The following is a 22,973-nucleotide window of genomic DNA, read 5'->3' on the forward strand; positions in this document are numbered from 1 at the left end:
ATTAATTGACACATTAAGTTAGTACGAAGCCAATTGATTAATTTTGGAAACTCCTTTCATTTTGATCATTTATAATTGTCAATTATCACAACAATTACAAAGATTATTAACAATTAACAATACTATCAAAATCTTCTCGGTAGCTGCTCAATAAGATAAGATTAATCAAATTACCAGGGTTGTTAATTGTTATGATTAGTTTGTGGAAAAAAAATCACTATCAATTAAATTACATTTAATCACCTCATTAACCAAAGTTAAATTGATCATAATTATCATGGTGCTTTTGATTAGAGTGGTAAAAGTTTGAGTTTATTTTTCTTGATTGAGTTTAAATTGTCTCATAATCCATTTGAATTTTGGTCAAATTGGTTAATCATCGATAAAAATTATCATCATGGTTAAGCCTAAGGAGATGATTGAATTGATTAAATTGCTTCGTATTGATGTTTACATGGCTTTATTCATGTTCGGCTATGGTGTTTATCAAGTTCCCAATGTTGAACTTACTCAGTCCAAAATTTGTCTCAATGAACTTGGTCAAGATGAAAGTCTATGTGACAATTTATCTTCCGGTGAAACTTCAACAGCTGAGATTCAGTCTCAGGTTCTGATCGGTGCCACATCGATTCACAATTATCAGACTTTGGTGGCCACAATTCCAGGAGTAATTCAGTCGTTTTTCTTTGGCTATTGGATAGATAAATATCCATCTCATATAAGGTCACTTTTGATTCTTCCATGTGTCGGTGTTTTAATTCAATCGCTTATCATGATTTACCAGTGTATCTACTTTGATGTAGGTGAGTAATTAATGCACTTTAACTGCTTGAGAATACAACAATTAAACATCTCAATTGTTTTCTATTTTGTTTTAAAGCGGTCATCTATTCACTTTGGGCTTACCTCTCACTTGGTCTCGGTGGTGGTCAGTCTTTGGTTCTTGCTGCTTCCTTTACCTATGCAGCTAAAAAAACGCCTCAAAAATTTAGATCAGTAAGATTTGCCATCGTTGATTTATTCATATTTACAGGTAATTAATTTGATTCTCCAAGTAATTAATTCACTAACCAATGGAGCTACAATTCAAGTCAAGATCACCTCTTAGGTTGCTCTAATTTGAGTTCAGAATATTATTAAGATTTGGTCCAGTAGACTAATTTACTAATTGTTTAGTTAGTTTTTGCTGCAATCAAATCCACAAAGCTATGAGGCTTATGAGGATAATAATCAGGTGTGATATTTTAATATCAAGGTCATTTAGGCTGTTCTGTTAATATAAGGGTTCATTTGATGATCTGAATCAAATTTAAAATAAAAAATGAAGCAGAAAACGTGGTGGTAACTTTGTAACAACCTCTCCAAGCAATTGAACTTTTCAAGAAGTTTAGGAAATGCAATGCCCTCATCGAAAGGACAAAACACTCCAGTTGATTATCGTAATGCTATTAGATTGGGACTACGGGATCGACCGAAGATAAATCTTCATGTATTCCTGTAACTAAATGTGCTAAAAAGTTGCTACCTTCACCCTTTGCTTCATTATTGATTCTCGTCTTTACATGAACTTGAAATTTTATCTTAACAGAATGATCGGAATGACCTGAATATAAAAATATGACAATTGAATATTTTCCAAACTCTCAGAGCTCGAATCTGAAGTAGAAACACGAAAATCAATCACTTATTAAAATTTCTGTCAACCTTAACACGTGAACATCAATGAATTGACAATTAGCCAAAGATAATCAACTTTGTACCAGAATTAAACTTAATTAGATTTAAGATTGGGAGCATTAGGAATTTAAAATTTATCACTTAATGATAATCATTGGGTAACAAACTATTTTTTTCCAATTCAAATATATCACATGAAAGATATACATTAATTGCTCTTACAAAATTGCTAGATTAAATTGCTAGAGCAATTCAATGCTGATTAGAGAGTGCAATATGATGTAAACTAATTCTAATCTGGGTAATCTCGTTAATCTGTTTCTTGTAATCATTTTATCCATTCATGCAGCTTATCCGATCGCCGTGATGTTTGGTGGGAAAATATTGGCCGCACAAACGTGGTTTGGCCCAGGAAAACGTAATTTTACCGGCGTATTTGCAACGAGTGCGATTACCATGATAATCGCCATAATTTGGGCGATATATTTCATCGATGATTCTGTTTCTAAATCAGATAAAACCATCGCTGTACCAACATCATCATCTGCAACAGGGGAAACATCGATGACAGAAATTGATCTTGCCGATGGTGAAAATAAGGTCGATAACGTTCAATCGAATGACAAAATAGGAGCTTGGGCAATTGCTGCCGATATATTTGACTTCAATAACGTTAAAACTACAATGAAAACTTTCCTACGTGATCGTCCCGATAATGGACGTAAAAAGGTCACTTTATTAGCCTCGAGTGTTTTACTCGTTTTCATAAGTTTAATTAGCGAGTCAATGTTTGGTTTCCAATATACGGAGAAAGCATTTCTCTGGGATTACCAGAAATACTCAAATACTTATGGCTACATTCAACTAATCCAATCATTTGGAACCATTAGTGGATCCATGTTATTCAAGAATACTTTTAAATTGGACGATGCCGAAGTCGCAGCAATTGGGATATTATCTCATCTCATTGGTAATCTAATCAAAGGTATACCAACAGTTGAATGTTATATCATTGGCTCGTTAGCATTTTGTTTATCTGGTATCGCAATTCCCGCGACTCGATCATGTCTCACTCGAATCATTGATTTCAATGAGATCGGTCAAATTTTAGCAATGATTTCATGTATGCAAGCATTGGGACCACTTTTGCCAGTATGCAGACCACGGCAATTTTCAAGGCCACAATTGACACCGCACCAGGGACAACTTATCACTTTCTAGCAGTTTCCGTGATAGTCCCGTTAATTATTCATCTATGGGTCAGTTTGACCAATAATTCACTGGAAGAAGATGCCAATAAATCAACCAAAGTGAGATTTGAAATTGGTGATGGCAAAGAATCAGTTAACATTCAAGGATTAAGTGAAACTCGAGCTGAAGATAAACTTTAGATCAACAATTAAGTAAAAAAATCACTTTTTATATAATCAAAATTGACAATCAATCAAAATACAAATCATATGGAATCACATCCATCAATTAACAAGAACATTAAATTGGATGAAAAAAAAGTCCATTGATTAGTTTTCACACTGACAACTTTTAAATTGATTATTGTAATCTAATTTTAGATGATTAAATTAAACTATTTTTCACAACAACTATTAATAAATTAACATTTAACTCTGAATGATTGATTAACTATGAGATTGAATTAATTGGTTGAAAAGTAGCTCCAATTACCAGGTAAACTTGAATAATGGATAATTGTGTTGATTGAATTGCTTTCATTCAACATTGATTAGGATTCATCATTAATATTAATGATCTGTTGATTGTTATACAATCAGTGATAATAGTTTGTTAGGTTTACCAGTAAATTTAAAAATCTCAAGTAAATATTACATGAACTCCATGATATTAACCATGTTGACCATGATGGAAACTAAATATGATTACATATCGGTAAGTATTGAAGAAGATGTATAAAAAGACCAATTCATTGAGAGAATCTCGAAAAAGCATCTTTTCCAAAAGTTTTCATTGATTTTTATCTTTTATCATTCAGACCAATAACATGGAGAAGATAAAAGATGATCAGAGATGATCAGAGATGGGGGAAGACTAAAAACACGCCGAATCCACTCCATGGTTAACAAGGTGAGAATATACATGTAACTCTAATGAAGATACTTCAGGTTTTTCACTATTCCAGTTACACTGAATTCTGTTGATTCTGTCAGGAGAAAAACTCAACATCATTTTATCTCCTTCTTTTGATACCTTTCTCACTCTCAATCTCTCTCTCTCTCTCTCACTCACTCTAATCTTCATTCTCTTCCTGGTTACCTTTTTATCAACAACAATTTAATCAACTATTATCTTCATCATTGTTTTTTTGTCTTCTATTAATTGTTGATCATAATTGATGAAGAAACGAAAAATGTTGAGAATGAAAAGTTTATCATGAACACAACTCAAAGAAAAAGTAATCAAAAGTAAAAATCGTCATCAACATTAATCAGTAATTTGATTTCAATCACTGCCTTTTGTTTAAATGGTTAAGTAATTAATCATCGTTAATTAAGATACTTTATCAGTGTTGATTTACATTTGTTAATTTCTTCAATTAATCATCTTGTTCGAGTTTTATTTTCTCGTGAGTTCTAATTGGATTACCAGAGACGATTAAAAAGTAAATCTTATCATGTAATCATCGTCTTAATGGACGGAACATCATGGTAACGGCTTTTGGCCTAAGTACAATTTACTAAAAAGTGGATCGGGTAAACACTTTGATACCACTGTAAAAGGTTGTGAGGGGCAAAGGGTATTAACATGGTTAAAAAAGTTCGAGGTGAATCTTCACCACCACCACCACCATCATCATCATCATCATCATCGCCGTCATCAAATTCTGAGGGACCAATCGAAGAAAGTAAAAGTCGAAACATTGGATCTCGAACTTTACCTCAAATCGATCATCCATCTATTAGTGATTCAGGACAAGCTAAGAAATTGAAAACTGAATTACAGGGTAACACTGATCCGGAACTTGCTGTTCAAAATTCAGGTAAAAGTTCATTGGTATTACCTAATAAACATTCATCGATCGCCTCATCAACACCCCGAGTTTCGAGGTTCAATTTTAATTGGACTAAAAGTTGCTCGTCTTCTGAAAGGCAACCATGTTATTGGCGCTTGGTTACACTTTTTTTAGTATTCATAAGTTTTACACTTCTCTCAATTGTTGCTTATCATCAAGGTGAGATAATTAATCAACTTAAACATTAAGATCAAGTGATAATTAATGAGGACACAATGTCAGTTAATGTTACATCAATTATAAGATTAAATTGATTAAAAACATGACGTTTAATTGATCATAATTCTTACCCTTTGATTAAATTGAATTAATCAAAAAGGTATCGATTTGATTGATATAATTTCCCACAAATTGGAAATTAAATTTACTGTTACAATTAATTGAGGGGCAGAAATATTTGTTCAATTTGTTCATTTGTCTGGAAAATAACATGAGCGCAAATATATAAATTCAGCTCATGATATTAACTTCAGATCAATTCAGTTACGTATTTTTTACCATTTGTATTTACATGATAAAAATAATTTAGAATTCAAGTTATTGATTAGATTATATTGGAAATTTATTCTAATTTTAATCGAAAAATTTAAATTCATTACATAAATAAGTGAAAAAAATACATTTTTACTTCAGAAACTAATACAATGTCCATGGAAATGTTCAGATTGAGCTGGAAAAAAAAATGTACAGATAATTAATGAACTTTTCCCGCTAAGTCACAACCAACACCCTGTATTTGAATATGTCTATTCATGTATAAATTGAGCTAAGGATTGAATATTACCACACGAAAGTTGATATATATATCTTTTGAATTCAATTTCACTGATCAATAATAAGATCATGAAAAATTTCAACTCTCTGCATGCAAAAATTTCCAGAATCACCTTAAGCATTTAAATTACTTTTTGTACTTGAGTTTTTTTCTTCTTGTATTCTACCTATAAAAATTATCTCTAAAAGCTCAGATACAATGTTATCATCATCTTCATCATGATCTATCATGGTTTGTTCATTATTATTCATAAAAACATGTTGTGTTTCCCATAATATTGAAACTTTTTCACCAAGAACAAGAATTGTTGTTGACATGAGTGTAATTGGAAAGCAACATATAACACAAAAGGATCACAATTGTAATACAATCAAACAAGAAGAGGATAAAATAAATAAAAAGTTCAGTTGAGAATCTGATATCTCACTGATACTTGAGAAAACAAAAATGTATTCCTAATGATTCAAATCATGTTATTCTTGGAATGAAATTTGATATACTCAACAAAAAAGTAGAAGAAGAAGAAAAAAACTCCAAGTACATGATGGAAGTTCCGTAAAATCAGTAAATCAATTGATTCTTTTTGTTTATATTCAACTGTTATCATGGTTTCTATTACACGATTCCAATGGTGGTGTTGGCAATTTATTAACAATTGAATTCATTACAACTGTACAATCAACTACAGGAAGAGCAAAACTTTTCCTCAACCACTTTCTTAATATTTTTCTTTACTAATGGTAAATGAAACTCAAGTGGTTTTTATTTATTCATGATGATTTCATGGTAACTTAAATTGAATAATCTCTCATTAACCGTCAAGAATATTGAGTAAATAGGAAAATTACATAGACACAAACAAGAAGTAACAATTTAACTGGTTCTTATTATTAATTCGTCTGATCCAATGAACGAAATTCCAAATCAATAATCTAATACTATTTAGTTAATTGTGTTTCTCTCATTCTCTCTCTCTCTTTTACTATTCTTAACCATAATTAACCAAAATAGTAGGAAAACTTTTGGATCCCATGGTGATTACTCATGATCGACATGATTGCGTCCCAATGAAAGTGGCTTTTTGTATAAAGCACAACGTACGTTATTCACATGTTACCTTACCGAAATCAATTGATGGTGAAATAAACCAGGAAACAATTAACATACAATTAACTGAATATGATCCAATTCTAAGCGTTAAATGTTATTCGCTTCTTCCTTTGTTTCTTTGCTCATTATCAACTTCCTTCTGTAACTCAACATCCCAACCAATTAAACCTTGTCGAAGCTTCTGTAAAGGTAAATATAATAATAAGATAATATCTCTCATCAATTATCTCTATGAACCATTTAGATGAATTTGATATAAATTCACTAAAATTTGCATAAAAATCTAGTCAATTTTTGCCAGTAGAAATTGAAATTATCTTTACTTTTATTATCGAGTTTATAATAAGGGATAGAAGGAAATTGAAAATTTTAATTAACTTGAATTGCTTTTATTTGAGGGAAAAAACTTAAACAATTATCACATGAATTTTTATTAACCAAAGTTTTCCTGTTTCTCTGAATAAATCATGACAATATCACAAATTAGGTTAACGTTTTATTTTTCAAACGATAACCGAATTAGTTTAGTTCTGAGAAGGATTTTACTTTATCCAAAAGATGAATAGATGAAAACAATATTTCATCTTTCGAGGGAAAATCCACTCAACATCGAACAAGAATTATTCAGGAATTTCAAAGGTTCAAGGTCATGCTCAACTCGAACGATTAGTTCAATTGAGCTTACTAATCCTTCCAAGTTGAAGATAAACATCAAAATATTGATGTGTTATCTAAATAACATAGGATCGGTCATCTTGACCCGGTTTGACCTGACGACTATTCTCAAAGGTCCGAGCCCGAAATCTTACCAAAAACTTTTATAAGATGAGTAACTGACTCCAAGTCTATTTGCGATATCAATATAATCGTATCATCCCAGATGATTTCATGTTGACCAGAAAATCGCCATGATAATCAAACAGATTATTCAGTTTCAAATTCAAAAGAGAAAAAAATTAACGAGGTAAAAAAAAGAGTATCGAAAATTGGATGAACAGTAATCAAGTTTTATCAAATTTTTTTTCTCTCTTGATGATTTGCTTTGATTGGACACTTCTTTCCAATCACGGTAATGGTCGATCTTCAATCTCTTTCAGTTTTCCTTCATCTTCCAATGTTAAGCCTCAATTCTCAATTGTAAAGTACTCCCATTGATCTTCCCTGAAAATCACGAATTACATTGAATGTTATTCTTTATCAGTTCCATCATCATCATCATCATGTTTCACCTTGTTTTCCAATCTCTCCCATCAAGTAACTCTAATTGCAAATCAAAGTTGCCAATTGCATTAACCAGGGAAAAAAGGAGTAAACTGAATTTCCGAATCTGGATCACCAAATGAATCTTCATCTTCATCTTCATCTTCATCTTCATCTTCATCTTCATCATTCAGTTGAAATCTTTTCTCTTGTGGATTTTTTTCTTCTCCATTGTACTTTTCTGGTTTTCTCTCTCAATTCATGTTAGTTTGTTTTAACCTTTTTCCTTCCTCCTCAAAGAATAACAAAAACAATTCATCCCTCGAATATTTTCAATTCTAGATCATTAGTCTCTTCTCTCTTTGTAGTACCAAACCTTATTTACGTAAGATTCACGAGCTCAGTGTCTCGGTGAATGCTGAGCATGATAAGGATCGCAAATGATTGAGTATTATCACCCAAGACACTTCACAAAGTTATCACAAGAAATTAGCATTATCATCAGAAACAATCCACACCCTCTCATCCTTAATGGTGGAAAACATCATGTATTTAATTTGCTTCTTCTCTTACTGTTTGTTTCTTTGTTTCTTCTATCTTTCTCTTTCCTCCTTCCTTTCCACCCAAATTCAGCTTCACCTTGAAATCTTATTCAGCAAAAGAACTTTACTTTTTTTTCTTCAACCACTTTTCTTATATGTATTTCTTTTTTCCACCTTATTCAGCTTCTTCAGATTCTTAGTTACCTTTTCTTTTCTTTTCACCTTCTCTTCCACTTTCCCCACAGTTTGGTATTATCATCATTCCTTATCATCTTCTTCTACCTTTCTCACTCAGATCAAATTCATCTTCTTATCATGTTAACCCTCATGAAATGAATCTGATCGATTATGAATGAAAGAGAGAGAGAGAGAGAGAGAGAGAGAGAGACCTCCTTAATACCATCAAAGAAATTTGTCTATTCGTTGAAACCCTTTACCGAATTTTTTTCTTCCTCAATTATATTATTCATCCCTCATGAAATTCAATTGAATCAGCATGAGTTTATCTCTCATTTGGTTTATTTATTGTTATCATTATCTACTATTTTCCTTATTCCTTTCCTTTCCTCTATTTCTATCACAGTTTTCTGGATGGAAAATCATAATCACAATATTATCCTCATCTCATTAGCATTTGAGACTCTTTTCAATTAACCTTACGATTAATATTATTACAAGAACATGTATAAATACAAATACAAGAATAATATAATCTTGATGATAATGATAATATTTACAAATGAATATAAAACTAATTCCATTATTATTATTAATAATCTGCAATTAGATAGTAAAAATATTTTACTTTTGTAAACAACGTAATACCTTTGATGTTATGTAAATTTATGAATGAAAAGTGTCGATATAATTGAAAAATGAATCAACTAATGAGAGAGACGATGCTAATATGAGTTTTTCATGAATTCCCAGTAATATGAGTAAAAGAATTTGCTAATCTAAACAATCGTAATTTACTATGCTCATTGTTTGATAAAAGGTATTACATGATAAAGGTAAAAGGATGATACTGAAAAATGAATGAATGTTTTATAAGACAGAAGAGAGAGAGAGAGAGAGAGATGATGATGATGATGATGATGATGATAAATTAGATACACTCATGATGATGATAAGATGAATTGAAGCTTCAAAAAAAAGTTCTCAACCATCTGCCTATCAACTGAACCCATGGAAAGTTCAAGTGTTGATTGTAACCAGGAAAAATAAAATATCTGAACATTATATTAATATATTAAAGATGATTGGTTAATAATGGTGAGATTTGGTGTGAGAAATGATGATGAGGAATAAGAAATAAGGATGAGGATGATAAGTGAGGTTAACATGAAAGATGGAAGAGGAAAATGTGTCATGCAATGTTGATCTAACAAGGATTCAAGAGAAAATATTGAACATTTGAAGAGATTCAGTATTCAGAATTGCGAGTAAGATGAAATATCATTATCACGAAGTTATTAACAATTTATTCACATATACATATGATAGTTATCAATGTACATTGATAACCCATGGTAAGGAAAATAATATTATCATTGTTGACAAATATACATGATAAAAATAAGAGGATAAGGAGGACAGGTTAAGGTGGGAACAAGGAAGAGGTGAAGTGTTGACCAATCATGAATAAATCTTAGTGCTGGTTGATATCTATTGGAATATATAATTGATAAAGCTCAGATTATTCAAGTGCTGAAACTATGAAACATTTCATTAAATTCTGATAACTACTCACCTTGAAAGGATAATCAGATGAGAATCATTTTTGACATTTCATTTGGACTCTAATAGGATTTTCTGTATATATCAAACTTTTTTTTTCTTCTTTTCTTTTCAATGAATATAATGATGATAATGATGGAGGAAAACTGGGAATATTAATGATCCAAGTTGAGGTTATTTTCAGTTTGATAAAGAAAAGTTATCGAGTGAGAAATATACAGACAGATTCTGATGATAGGAGGGAGAATAGGAAAAAGAATCGTGAGAGAGTCATGATAATAATAAATTACCTGAGGCATTGGATTCTGTTGTATAATGATAATATATATATATTATTGTGGTTCCTCTTTGTTAGATTCATTCATTTCAAATAGTAAATTTGATATTTCCTCCATTTTTCTTGTAATTTCCTTACTTGAGGCTAACTTTTTTTTCCCAGGAACTTTTATTTATAACCTCCCAACAGAAATCATATAATATCATATTCTAATGCTAAAAGTAAAGGAGGATTTCATTTATATTGAATGATAATGGTAATCGTCTAATCGAGTTGAGGTTAAAACAAAAAGCAATTCAAGAATCTTTTGTTTATTCTGGTTTAGAGATGATCAAAAATCATACCAGTGAAAATAATGTTCAACTTTATGTATATTGAACTATCCAATTTCATGGAGATTCTGAGATATTATCAATTGGAACTGTTTGATTAACTAAAATGATATTTTCTCTTCTTATTTATCAACAGAGGCTCTTCGTCGATGTGATTTTTTTCTCAGTGTATTCTCATTGGAATGGCCTTCAGAAATTGATTGCGATCAATATACAGATAATCCAGATCCTGATGTATGTATTGGTTTTCGAGATAATCAACGATTGATTCGCAAAAATCGAGGTAAATTTGCCAAAAGGGAATATTTAATTGGTCCAATTTACTTTGGTCAATTGAAACTGTTCAAAGAGATAAAGTTAATTAAGTTTAACATCAATTGATGTTTTTTTCTTCTTCATCATCTCCTAATTACTGATGACATTTATCAAGAACCTTTTGAACAACTTGTAATCAACACATTATTTCAATTCAATTTATTCAAATCTCTTGGGGTCAATCGTGAAAACTTCATGGAGTAACTTTTTCATGTTTTCCATGAACGAATTGACCATTTCAGTTTTAAAAAGCAAGAATTCTGATTGAATTATTGACAATCTTGACTCTTACCCAAGTAATACAAATAGTACATCAAAGTTTAAATTATTAGGATGATCAGAAAGTTTTGCACGAAAAATTACTTCCATATTAAACATTGAATTACGCAAAATTCACTGATTTGAGAGAATTAAATGTTTTTAATTTTATAAAATGAGAGTTTTTTATTTCTTAATCATTAAGTTAATCAAAATTTGAAAATTTCCTTCCAGGCCAAAATTAACGGCAAAAATTACCTAAAAATTTTTTTTTCTCGTCGACTCTTTTGAACGGGCTTAAAGTGGCCTTAAAATAATTTTTTCAATATTTTTTGATCATTGGACTAAAATTCAGTAATTTATCTTTATCTGTTGAAAATTTCAACAATTAAATAATCATAATTAAAGAGAAAATTAAATTCGAATATCGAGCTTTTTTCTCAAGAAAATTCAAAGTTCATGATAATGAAATCGTTTTTACCATTGAGTCAATGGACATTTTTTAATTTTCATGGTGAACTTTGAATTTTCTTGAGAAAAAAGCTCGATATTCGAATTTAATTTTCTCTTTAATTATGATTATTTAATTGTTGAAATTTTCAACAGATAAAGATAAATTACTGAATTTTAGTCCAATGATCAAAAAATATTGAAAAATATTTAAACCACTGTTGTTCAAAATCAGAAAGGTATTAATGCCTGAAATTCAGTGATAATGATTGAAATAAAAACTCTAAATCGTATTTCAAAAATTAAATCTTTGTAATTAAATAGTTCGAGATGTATTACTTGTTTAATTTTCGATTGATTTTTCGTGCAAAACTTTCTGATCATCCTAATATTAGAACTCAGATTCCATGAAGAGTAAAAAAAGTTAATCATAATTGATTATTATTGTTAATCGATTAATTTTTTGTCCTTAGCATGTAACACGGATGGTTTTCGTTGTGATGGAAATCGTTGTTTACCTCGAAGTTGGTTGTGCGACGGTTTCCTCGATTGTGTCGATGGTTCTGATGAACGAAATTGCAGCTCTTGTACAAATGATCAATTCCATTGTGGTAAAGGTCGTTGTATTGATAAGAAAGATATTTGTGATGGAGTTCGTGATTGTCACGATGGTCGAGACGAGCGTCAATGTTTACGATTAAGACAGTCAATGGGCAGAATGGGACGAGGTCGATTAGAGGCTTGGTCAGCTTCAGATAATAATTGGAATACTGTTTGTGGTGAGAATTGGGATTCCCAGTTTATGTCAGCGAAAGCATGTAAAATGCTAGGCTATCGAGTAGCTCAAGAGACGCGATTAAAAGATGAAACTTTTGAAGGTCCTAAAGATCGAATGGGCCAACAATTGACCAAAACAATGTTTTACAAAGGAAGAGAAAAGGGTTGTACCAATTCGAGTAAAATCTCGGTTTATTTAAAATGTACCAATTTCGAATGTGGTAAATCAGCTGTTTCTTATGGTGTTAATTTTCGTATTGTTGGTGGAACTGAATCAAGACCCGGACAGTGGCCATGGTTAGCAGGTCTTCATGGTGGACCCGCTGAGATATTTTTTTGTGGCGGGATTTTAATCTCCCAAAGATGGATACTTTCAGCAGCCCATTGCATTGGAAATCAAACTGATGTAACTGGATTAACGGTTAAATTGGGTTAGTATTTTGTTGACGAAAATCTTTTGAACATTTAAAATGCTAATCAATCCATCTAATTTAAAGGTCTAACTCGACGGACATCATCTCCTTTTCTGGTTCGAAGGCAAAAAGTTTCAGCCGTAATCAAACATCCAGGTTTCAATCTGGCAAATACTTATGGAAATGATATTGCACTTTTATTATTGGAAGAATCGGTTGATTTTGATGAGTTTTTAAGGCCAGTTTGCTTACCCGTCGGAGCGGAAAACTTAATTCCAGATAAAAAATGTACCGTAATTGGTTGGGGTAAACCTAATCATGACGATGAAGCAGATTATTTAAATGTTATCCATGAAGTTAATGTTCCCCTAGTTAATCATTCGGTTTGTGCTCAATGGTATCAACTACAAGATATAACGATTGGTGATAAAATGCTATGTGCAGGTTATCCTGAAGGTAAGAAAGACGCTTGTCAAGGTGATTCAGGTGGACCACTACTCTGTCGTAATCAAGATGATTCCTGGTATGTTGCTGGTATCGTTTCTTGGGGTATTAATTGTGCTCAACCAAACCTACCAGGTAACTTGTTCGTTTGCTTCCAATACCTTTTCAGAAAATTTCTTTTAGTACCAACTAACAGATGGCATCTATTGATTTATATTCATTTTTTACTCTAATCAATAGGAATCTATACAAATGTTTTCATGTATCGAGATTGGATCACCCAAATAACAGAGGAATATGGTTACCCACTGGAAACGACGACTAATTCAGGAGATTTATCTGACTAACAATAGAACTCAATAGATTAACTATGTAATAACTATTCTGATTAAAAAATTTAAAATTCAAATTTATATCTTTGTACTAATCAAAATCCATGTTTTGGACTGCCATCTATTGCCTCTGTTTCCGTTCACAAATTATTAACTCTTTTCTGGGGAAAGTTAAACTTTTTTCGCTCTTGATAAATTTTTAATTTAATTAACTTTATCTGTGAATCAGAAATTAAATTTTGTGTTATTATTGTTCATCTTATCACAAGGATGAAATTGACACCGAAATTATGATAGTTGAACAGTTAATTTAGTTGTATTTGTTACTCTTAAAACTGATGCTAATTTATTATTGCGTCGTAATAACTTCGACCATTTTGTTTTCTTGGTAAGTTTTGTTGGGTAATTTGATAAGATTTTCTTTTCTCTATCTCAGACTTATTCTTTGAATAGATTGAAATTCGAATCTTATTTTCTCCTTTTTTTCATAAAAAACCTAATGAGAAAATCTTCGGACCTGATTTTCACCTTTGCAAGGATAACCTAATAAAGAAACCAAAAAACCACTCCAATAATCTAATATTAATGATATTCTCAAGATAAAACGATAAACTGATGATTCGAACCATAGAAAACTATTAATTGTTACACTTAGAAATTCATTTCGATCCTTTAATCAGAATTCACTCTAATTCCATGTTTTCATTGATAATATTTTTTTTCCTTCTCTCACACTGAATATCAATTATCTCTCAACCATTTTCGGACGATGTCCACCTACCAAATATACTCATAAAGGGAACTGAATGTCCATCACTTAAGAGGAATATGCATTATCAAGGTTAGTAAAATAATACATTTCGAGTGAACCGATAATGAGAATTAACCTTCTCTCTCTTTTTTCATGTAACTGAATTAACTTGATTACGATAATATTTCATCTTCTATTGAACATTTTCATTGGTCACTTTAAATAATCATTGTCAACATCCAGATCCATTATCATCTATTAATATTATTTTTAATGATTGGTTGTACTGTCTATTTTCTAGTTCTGGACCTTCAACTACAATTACTGGACAATAAACTAAACTCTTCACTTAATTCTGATTCAAGTGTATAACCAATGATGATAATCAGTGATTATCTTTATTAATATAAGCCTTATATTATAAGGCTTTTCGGCTATTTTTACCGATGTTTTCTCTCTGCAACTAAGAATCAAAGAGACACGAGACTTGAGTGGTGTAGTGATATCATCTTGATCACTAATTGAGAGATTGGTAATTTTGTAATAAACAAAACCCTCGAATCAGTCAATCATCGTAATTTGTGCTTAATAATAATGAAAATAAAGGGTGTAGCACTTAACAAGTTAAAAAATGGGAGGTGCTAATGTAGCTTAATCTTTACATTTTTGTCAACCTTATCTTCATTTTTAGTTAAGACTAAGGTACATTAGCACCTCCCATTTTTTAACCTGTTAAGTGCTACACCCTTTATAATAAATCGAAATAATTTCATTTTAATATATAAGAGAAAAGGAGAAAGTTAGTGATTATTTATTGATTTTTTTTGTAATTTCCATGCTCATCGAAATAGTTCCCACATCTTGGAACATTATATTCTTCTTCGTCGATGAAGAAATACAAATCGTTTTCGGAAGCAACATTATATTCTTTTTTTGGCTCGTAAATTTTGTCATTATTAATCTCCTTCCATCCTTTGTCTGTATTTATCAATAAACAACAGTGCCAACCTCCTTCTTCAGTATATTTTGGTTGCTCAATCGGTCTTTCAGTGATTGGATCTGCACCACCGGTAACTTTCCAAGTCGGAAACGTAAGACTGTGTGCTACTTTGCAATATTTTCTATTGGCCCAATTTATCTCCGATGGAATAAGAAGATCAGCTTTATGGTTCATCGTCATCACCTCGAATACAAGAATTGACGGTAAATTTATAAATGTGGTATCGCAAATTACAAACATTTTGCCGTCACAAAAAGTACCTGAAAATTTGAGAATTGATTTAATTTAGGTTTAATTTTCAAGTTATCAACTCACCTTCATGACAATATTTACAATGCTCTTGAATCCTCAAAATTTCATTCCCTGAAATCAAGCTTTGTAAATCTGAATGGATCGATGAATGAGCTGGTATTTTGAGGGTAGGTTGGCGAATTTTTTACCCAATCTAGGCTTACACTTGGTACATTTGTAGCGAAATTCCACATGGAAATAGCACTTTTTATAAAATGGTGATTTTGTTGGTATCAAAATATATTCTTTATCGATTTTGTCCATAAACATATTGTATAAATCAGCAACAAATGCTCCATCTGAATATGAAATAAAATATATTAGTAACAACATAAAATACCGATTTATTCTTAACTCACCGAGACGGGCATAGTTAGCATCATGTTTTCGCAAATCCATCAGCATCCTCATCATATTTCTATCGATTTCTAAATCAGGTTTGAAACCTTATCTTTCACTGATGTATTGTTTGATCATACATGAATAGAGATCAGGATATTTTTTGTCAATATTTAATGGAAAATTTTTTATTCTCAGTTCTTGTTTGATCGATGCTTTTCTGTAAGTCAAAAAAAACTTTTTGGTTACTTTTATCCATAAAAAGGGACTATCAGGCTCGATAAGGGTAGGATCAGATGCAGATTCAGAAAACCATTTGTTATAAATCTCGAATCCTTTGAAAAGTGCCATAACAAAAGGCCTCGATGTGAAAAGAGGTATAAAAACAGGAACGAAAAAACAATGAGCACGATAATTCGGTAAACCAATTACACACTCGGGCTAAGTAGAAAAAATTATTATTAGTTCACCATGATTGAAATAGTCGCTGGTATAGTTAATGAAGAGTAAGAAAAATGTTTTTACTTACCATCAAAAGCTCAGGATGTTGATCTTTGAGAGAGTTGTAAACCATTGAAGATGAAATGTTTAGTGCAGTAGATTTATGAAAACCAACTCCAATTCCTTCGAATATTTTGTTTTCAAAAGTAACAATCTCCTTGAACACATGCAAAATTTTTTTTCTTGTTGAAACCGTATAATCTTCGGTAATTAAATCGAGAAGGATTAACATTTACAAAATCAGCAAAAAGTTTCTTATTGGCTTCGAAATGAACTTCACTATCATAAGGCTTTATGTATGAAGCTTCATTCATTTCACTGGCCATTAGATGTTCTTCAACAACTTTCATCGACATTGTTGTGAGAACCAAATTGAACAATTGAATTAATTTATTCACGTATATTAACTATTGTTGTTGAAAGATTGAGGGTCAATGAATTTCCTGCCAGTTCTTAGCGTAAATAATCAAACATACGTAACAGTTTAAATTGATTGACTGCACCCTATTCACTGTGAAATCAAGCTAAAGCAGCTTAATCAAGCTCTTGAGATTAGAGAAAAAAAACTTATTTCTATTTAAAATCTTTAAAGAAAAAGTAGAAGAAGGTTTCATTACCATTCTCTTTTGTTCTTTTTCACAATTAAACTCAAATTAGTATCTGTTGGTTGTCATCAACAAGATTATTTAATGAAAATATTGAAATTACCTTTTTTAGTTTGATTCCTAGTTTTTGATGTTTTGACGGTTTTATTAGCCGTTGAAGATTCTACAGTGAATGATGCTGTTTCATCCAACACAATTGAAACTTGTTCAGTCTGTTGAGTTGATGAAGCTTCTTCAGTTGGTGGTTGAGAGGAAACAATTTCATCGCATAAATCGGAAACAGCTTCGGTAGATGGAATTGATGCTGATAATGAGACAACAGAAGTAGTTAGAGCTTCTTGAGTTAATGATAAAGATGAAACAGATTCAGGCGATTGGGTTGATGGCAGATCCTTGGCGTTTCCATCTAAAGATGATAAAAAATAAATGAATTGTTTCTAAAAACCAAGAAAATTTCTTGGCAACATTGAACATGATAACTTACCTTTTTCAACACAGCAAACAAATGGACGAGGAGATGAAGCTGATTCACATTGATAAATTACACCAAACCCCCCAGAGCCAATAAGTTTACCAAGAATACAGCTTCTTTTTTTACTGTCAACTAGTATTTCATCTTTCGAAAAATCAAGTTTTGATACCTGAGATTTAATCATTATCGGGTGAAAATCACGAATTATAAAAACAAACAAATTTGAAATAATCTAAGATCAACAATAGTTTATGACACGATAAGTAAGTAAGTTTAAGAAAATCTCTCGTTTGAGAGAGATGTAAGAGGAAAAGAAACCCGTGAGAAAATAGATCATCGGATATAATCCGCTAAATTATTACCGATATGATGCATTTAAAAAGGAAAGCCATTAGAGATAAATAATCATCTTATCACAATACAAAAAAGAAACCAAGACCATGAACTTATCTTGGTTTGCTTTTGTAATTTGATTAAGTGGATTGATTCAAAAAAGACCAAAAAGACAAAAAAGAGCGAATATAAAATCAAATTTAAAACTAGTGTTTAATTCTAGTTGATTGTTGATGGATCAGAAAAATAATATCAGTTAATTGTCACAAATGGTATGAGAAACAAATTAAATTATTTTAATTGTTATTGTATTCTAATGATATTGAATTGTGAGAAATTTTACTCTCACAATCAAGGGTCTGACAAATATCTTCAATTAATTAATAAATGAGTCTAAATCATTCAGGCCAAGTAAACTCTCCTTTAACGATTTTAACAATATCGTTGTAATTTTTCTGTAGTACAACAGTTGCAGCTCCTGTCCTTTTTTTCAAAGCTCATGTTCATATCCCCAATGGTTCGCACAAATAGTGTTCCCTTTCGATAATCTTGCGAAGAAAAATATATCTACCAGATAATCGTCGCAGCCGGTAATCACATACTACTGGGCTATGGTCTGAATTGTTTGATAGTTGGTCATCTGGATCTAGCAACGGTTTTTGTGTCGACAAATTGTATGAACTACAAATATAATCGAGGCAATTTTTTCCATGAGTTGGTTCGTGACTGGATATTTTCAGCCCATATCGCTGTAAAAAATATAGCAACAACTGATATTCACACTTTTTTCACGTTGGTTTGGTTGTCACAAATGTTCCAATCGCCAAGCAGAATTACAACGTGAACTGGCTCGACCAGATAACCATTTCGGTCGTATCCACCAAATACAAAAACATCAACAGCGGCAAAAGTTTTGGTAACCAATCACGTATGCTCATCGATGGTTGCTTGTAAGTGTTGACGACTCCTAATCGAAAAGAACCATCAATAGTGAATACACCAGCATTATAAGTGGATAAGCTCCCGATTTCGATTTTTTTAAGGGTTTGACTAAAGCATCATGTTTAGTCTCTGGATCAGTCGAATAACAGAGAAGCGTTTTTCCTGAGCCATAAAACTCAACATTTCGATGATTGATACTTCTTAATAATCTATTCACTGGAAGTGAACCAAAGTTGTTCATTTTTTGTCGCACATCCGACGCATTGGTTTCTTGGAAGCTGGCGATAAAATTGATAACTGTTTCTTTATAAAAATCAATTGGCTCGGAAACACACCGTGGATTGCCACGCACATTCCGTTCCCATGGTTATCTCTTACGAGAAAAATTAAAATACTAAATTTAATATATTTTGAGGTGAACAGTCTGATGGTCAATTTATTTTTAACAATAAAACGTCGAAGATCGTGACTATACGTGACTTGTTTTCCTCAATGAATCATCAATTCAAGTAACTCCAAAAGACTAACCCGCTTACTCAATAACTGGTATAAAAATCATTGCGATAGACATTCGGTTTTGGACCCTTTCTTATCAACTATATCATCGTTAACCTTTTTTCCCCACATTTGCTTAATAAAATAAATAAACTTCTAGGATTATTGACACCAGTCCGGTGAGGATTGGAGTATTGTAACAAAGTGAGTGATTGGAGATTTTGCCTCTCACCTTAACCTCAGTGTTTAATTCCTTGAATTTGAGTCAGTGAAGACTCATCCACCTCCATTCACCTTCACTTACCTTTCCTTTAGTCACTCATAAAACGCTATTAGTAGCATAAACTCAATGATTAAGTCAGTGGTACACCCTGTATGAAACTGTGCCAGAGGTGTACTTTTTATACTACTATCGCAGACTAAGTCCAATCCAATCGTGCTCGTTTAGATGACCTTGACGTTCATCCAAAAATGTAAATGCTTTATTTGTTATCCTTTCCACTTGGTTCGCAAGTCGATCTTTAGGCGCTCAGGACATTTACAGTGATTATGTGAAAACTGATGTAATCGATTATCTTATCACCTCTATTTCCAGTGTCCAAGCGCAACAAATTGAAAATGGTAAATTTTTGGAAGAGATTAAAAAGAATATGCTGTTAGCCTGCGCAGAAGAAAGAATCCTAATATTTGACTAACATAATAAAGAACTTCAAAAACTTGGTATATCATCAGCTGATCTGAACGAAATCGAGGCGGTAAATGTACAAAACTTATTCAATGGTTCTGCCTTATTGAAGTTAGTTAATTTCTATTTCCCCTCCTCACATGGATTAAAGAGAGAAGGTGATAATCCGCTAACTGGTTATAATCCTGCCCTTGACGCTTACTTCACTATAAAACTGATAGAAAGTATTAAACCCATATAAAAGAAGCTGCACTTATTCCAGACTCAGATGAAGTCTCATCTTTTGTTAAGCAAAAACAGAACTTTTGAGATTGGAAGAGAAAAACAAATTTCGCCATATTAAATGCACCGTGTTCCTCCTCATCATCATGATCATCTCAGGATAAATCGAAATCGTCTTCAACCAAAACGGAACTTCAACAATATTCAAACAAATTGAAAGGAACATTGGAACGAAATGAGCAAACTATTGGAACTACTATGCACCTACTTTCTGGGTGCCCGCATAGACTGGAGCATTGATTGGTATGAATTTGAGCAATACTCAAAGTTCATAGTGAAAGATCAAGGTCATTCAGGTCATTTCTGAGAGAAAGTCATCTGAAGGGTATTTCACAAAGAGAATATTCAGTAACGCTAGTGTTGTAACCAGTTTTGTTACCACTCCCGTTTCTTTGTATAACCAGGTACCACCTCTCACGTGGTACCAGGTGGATCTTTGCCAATTTTTTGGTAGTAATGATGAAGATGAGGGATAAGAATTTCTCCTTCACCACCAATATAATGGCCAACAATCGGCCTTTTTAGGTCATGGCGTTCGGGTGTTAGTTACCCATTGTTATTAAATAAAATTTTGCTCTAAATTTCTAAATTGTTGTTCCATAATTGGCACCCTTACGGGATTAATACTGTGTTACTTAGTTAATGAAATTGTTAAATTTGTGCTTACATTTAAGTTAATTATTACACTCATTTTTAAGTCGAGTTAACTAACTTAACATAACAAAAAGTGACTTAAACGTTTTACTCTCTGAGTAATAAGAATTGTGTTTCACCTTAGGTTGGTTAACTAAACTCGTCGATTAATTAGAAACATGTTTAACCTTAGGTTGGATACATAAACATATTACGTGTCGAGTAACCAGAAAATCGTGGCGCATTATAAGTTGGTCACCTGATAATCTTCATCTAACTATAAAAAACCAGAAATCATCGGGTGTTGGTTAAAAATAATTAGAAGAGTGAGCTAAGCACAACCAAGATAAGTGAAAATTTTTAATTAAATTTAACTGATAAATTAATTACAGAATTAAGAGAAATAAAATCAATAAATCAAAAGATTCAAAATAAGCTAATTAAAATCAGCTGAAACGGAATTTTGTTTCTCTTAAAACTACCAATTCATTTGATGTGCAATAAACAAAATAAAGTCAATCTCAAATTGAATCAAGTAAAAAAAATACATTTAACCAATGAACTCTCATCAAAATTTCAACCCTTAATAATCTTAATGTACTTTGGTAACGTCAAGTTAAGGAGCTTCTACTTTGTAAATGCATGATTATATATCTAATTCGGTAAATTAAATGACATTACATTTCTAATGAAAAAATTTCTTGATAAATCTTCTTCATTGTTTAAACGTAAAACACCGTTAATATCATTTATGGATTTATTTATTCATTGTTCTAAATTTTAATTATCAGTTGATAGAACTTGACCAGCCATTATTGAAATCGCAGCAGCTTACAAATCTCTTTTAAGTAGCAGCATATCATTAAATACGGATTGATATGGCTCGCCTCTTCTCAACATTTGGAGCCACAATGTAAAACTATTGCCGATTGATATATAAAACGCTTCCATCCTAAAAATAAAACAAAAAAATGATTAACAATAGAAATTAAAAGATTAATAATGGAAAATAAATAAAAGGAGACAATGATTTAAAGAGTAAAAAATGTTTAATTAGTTGGAGAAATTTCTTCATATTGATCCAAAAAATTCAATCTATTATTAATTCGATCTTCATAAACTTGGAGAGAGTGGTAACAATCTGCTTCATCTATGTTCCCTAAAGACATAGCATGTTGAAGGCTAGTAATCGCTTCAGTATAAAGGTGATACAATTCATCTTGCACCTCACCATCCGAGCTTGTTACAAAGCTCACCGTCGACCTCTCCCATTTCAGTCTGGTGATGAAGCCAAACAATCTCTCCATCAATGTCTCAATATTGTCATCGAGACCAATTGTAAGGAAATCATGCAGAGCATTGGACAATCTCTCCAGCAGTCGTTGCATTTCTAATACACAAAAGAAAAGAAAAAAATGAATAGTAAAAGAAAACAATAAAAAATTGAAAAAAATTACTTATACTCAGATTCTGAATCGGACGGGAAGGCTATATTCTAGAACACCACCGTTCGCAAATCGTCTTGAAACTTTTTCAGTGTATAGCCCTTAACATAAAGGTCATACATATGGCTGGAATTTCTGCGGAAACTTTTGGTTCAGAAGATACAGGTAGTCAAAAATACATTTTTACATAGGAGTCTATGGAGAAAATGAAAGTTTTCTACAGCATGTCAAAAAATTTCTAGAACAATGTTTTTGATACCATATATACATTCAGGTATGATGATGTCATGTGTGAAAATTCAAGGTTCTGGGTGCCTTTTTTGTGTAGGTAAAATTGGATGAAAATTGTATTTTCAATGTTTTCATAGATTTCTATCGAACCGAAAGTCGCCCACACTCAAAATTCAGTACATATTATTCTCAAGGTCAAACTTACTAGTCAAGGTCATTTCAAGGTCATCGGTGGAGTTTCAAATTTTTAACCTGTAAACAGCAATTCAATTGTGTTGAA

The 22,973-nt window shown here is 31.7% G+C and overlaps 2 protein-coding genes across 3 annotated transcripts; both read left to right on the forward strand.

The window, feature by feature from the left end:
• The first annotated feature begins 234 nt into the window (after positions 1-234).
• LOC128386349 (uncharacterized) lies at positions 235-3,278 on the forward strand. The gene is given in 4 exon segments (XM_053345377.1): positions 235-803; positions 881-1,033; positions 2,027-2,821; positions 2,824-3,278. Coding segments are annotated over 4 exon segments (1,599 nt in total). The 5' UTR covers positions 235-397; the 3' UTR covers positions 3,069-3,278.
• Positions 3,279-3,798: 520 nt separating this feature from the next.
• LOC128386348 (atrial natriuretic peptide-converting enzyme-like) lies at positions 3,799-13,833 on the forward strand. 2 transcript variants are annotated; one of them, XM_053345376.1, is made up of 6 exons: positions 3,799-4,690; positions 6,510-6,797; positions 10,836-10,982; positions 12,196-12,930; positions 12,997-13,491; positions 13,597-13,833. In XM_053345376.1, exons 1-6 carry the CDS (start codon positions 4,456-4,458, stop codon positions 13,701-13,703), a joined length of 2,007 nt encoding a protein of 668 aa, XP_053201351.1. In that variant the 5' UTR covers positions 3,799-4,455; the 3' UTR covers positions 13,704-13,833. The 2 variants fall into 2 exon arrangements, with proteins under 2 accessions (XP_053201351.1, XP_053201350.1); XM_053345375.1 differs by having other exon boundaries at positions 3,799-4,882; positions 13,597-13,832.
• Positions 13,834-22,973: the final 9,140 nt, after the last annotated feature.

Source organism: Panonychus citri, unplaced genomic scaffold (assembly GCF_014898815.1).
Source record: "Panonychus citri isolate SS breed McGregor unplaced genomic scaffold, ASM1489881v1 Contig00068, whole genome shotgun sequence".
NCBI classification, from domain to species: domain Eukaryota; kingdom Metazoa; phylum Arthropoda; class Arachnida; order Trombidiformes; family Tetranychidae; genus Panonychus; species Panonychus citri.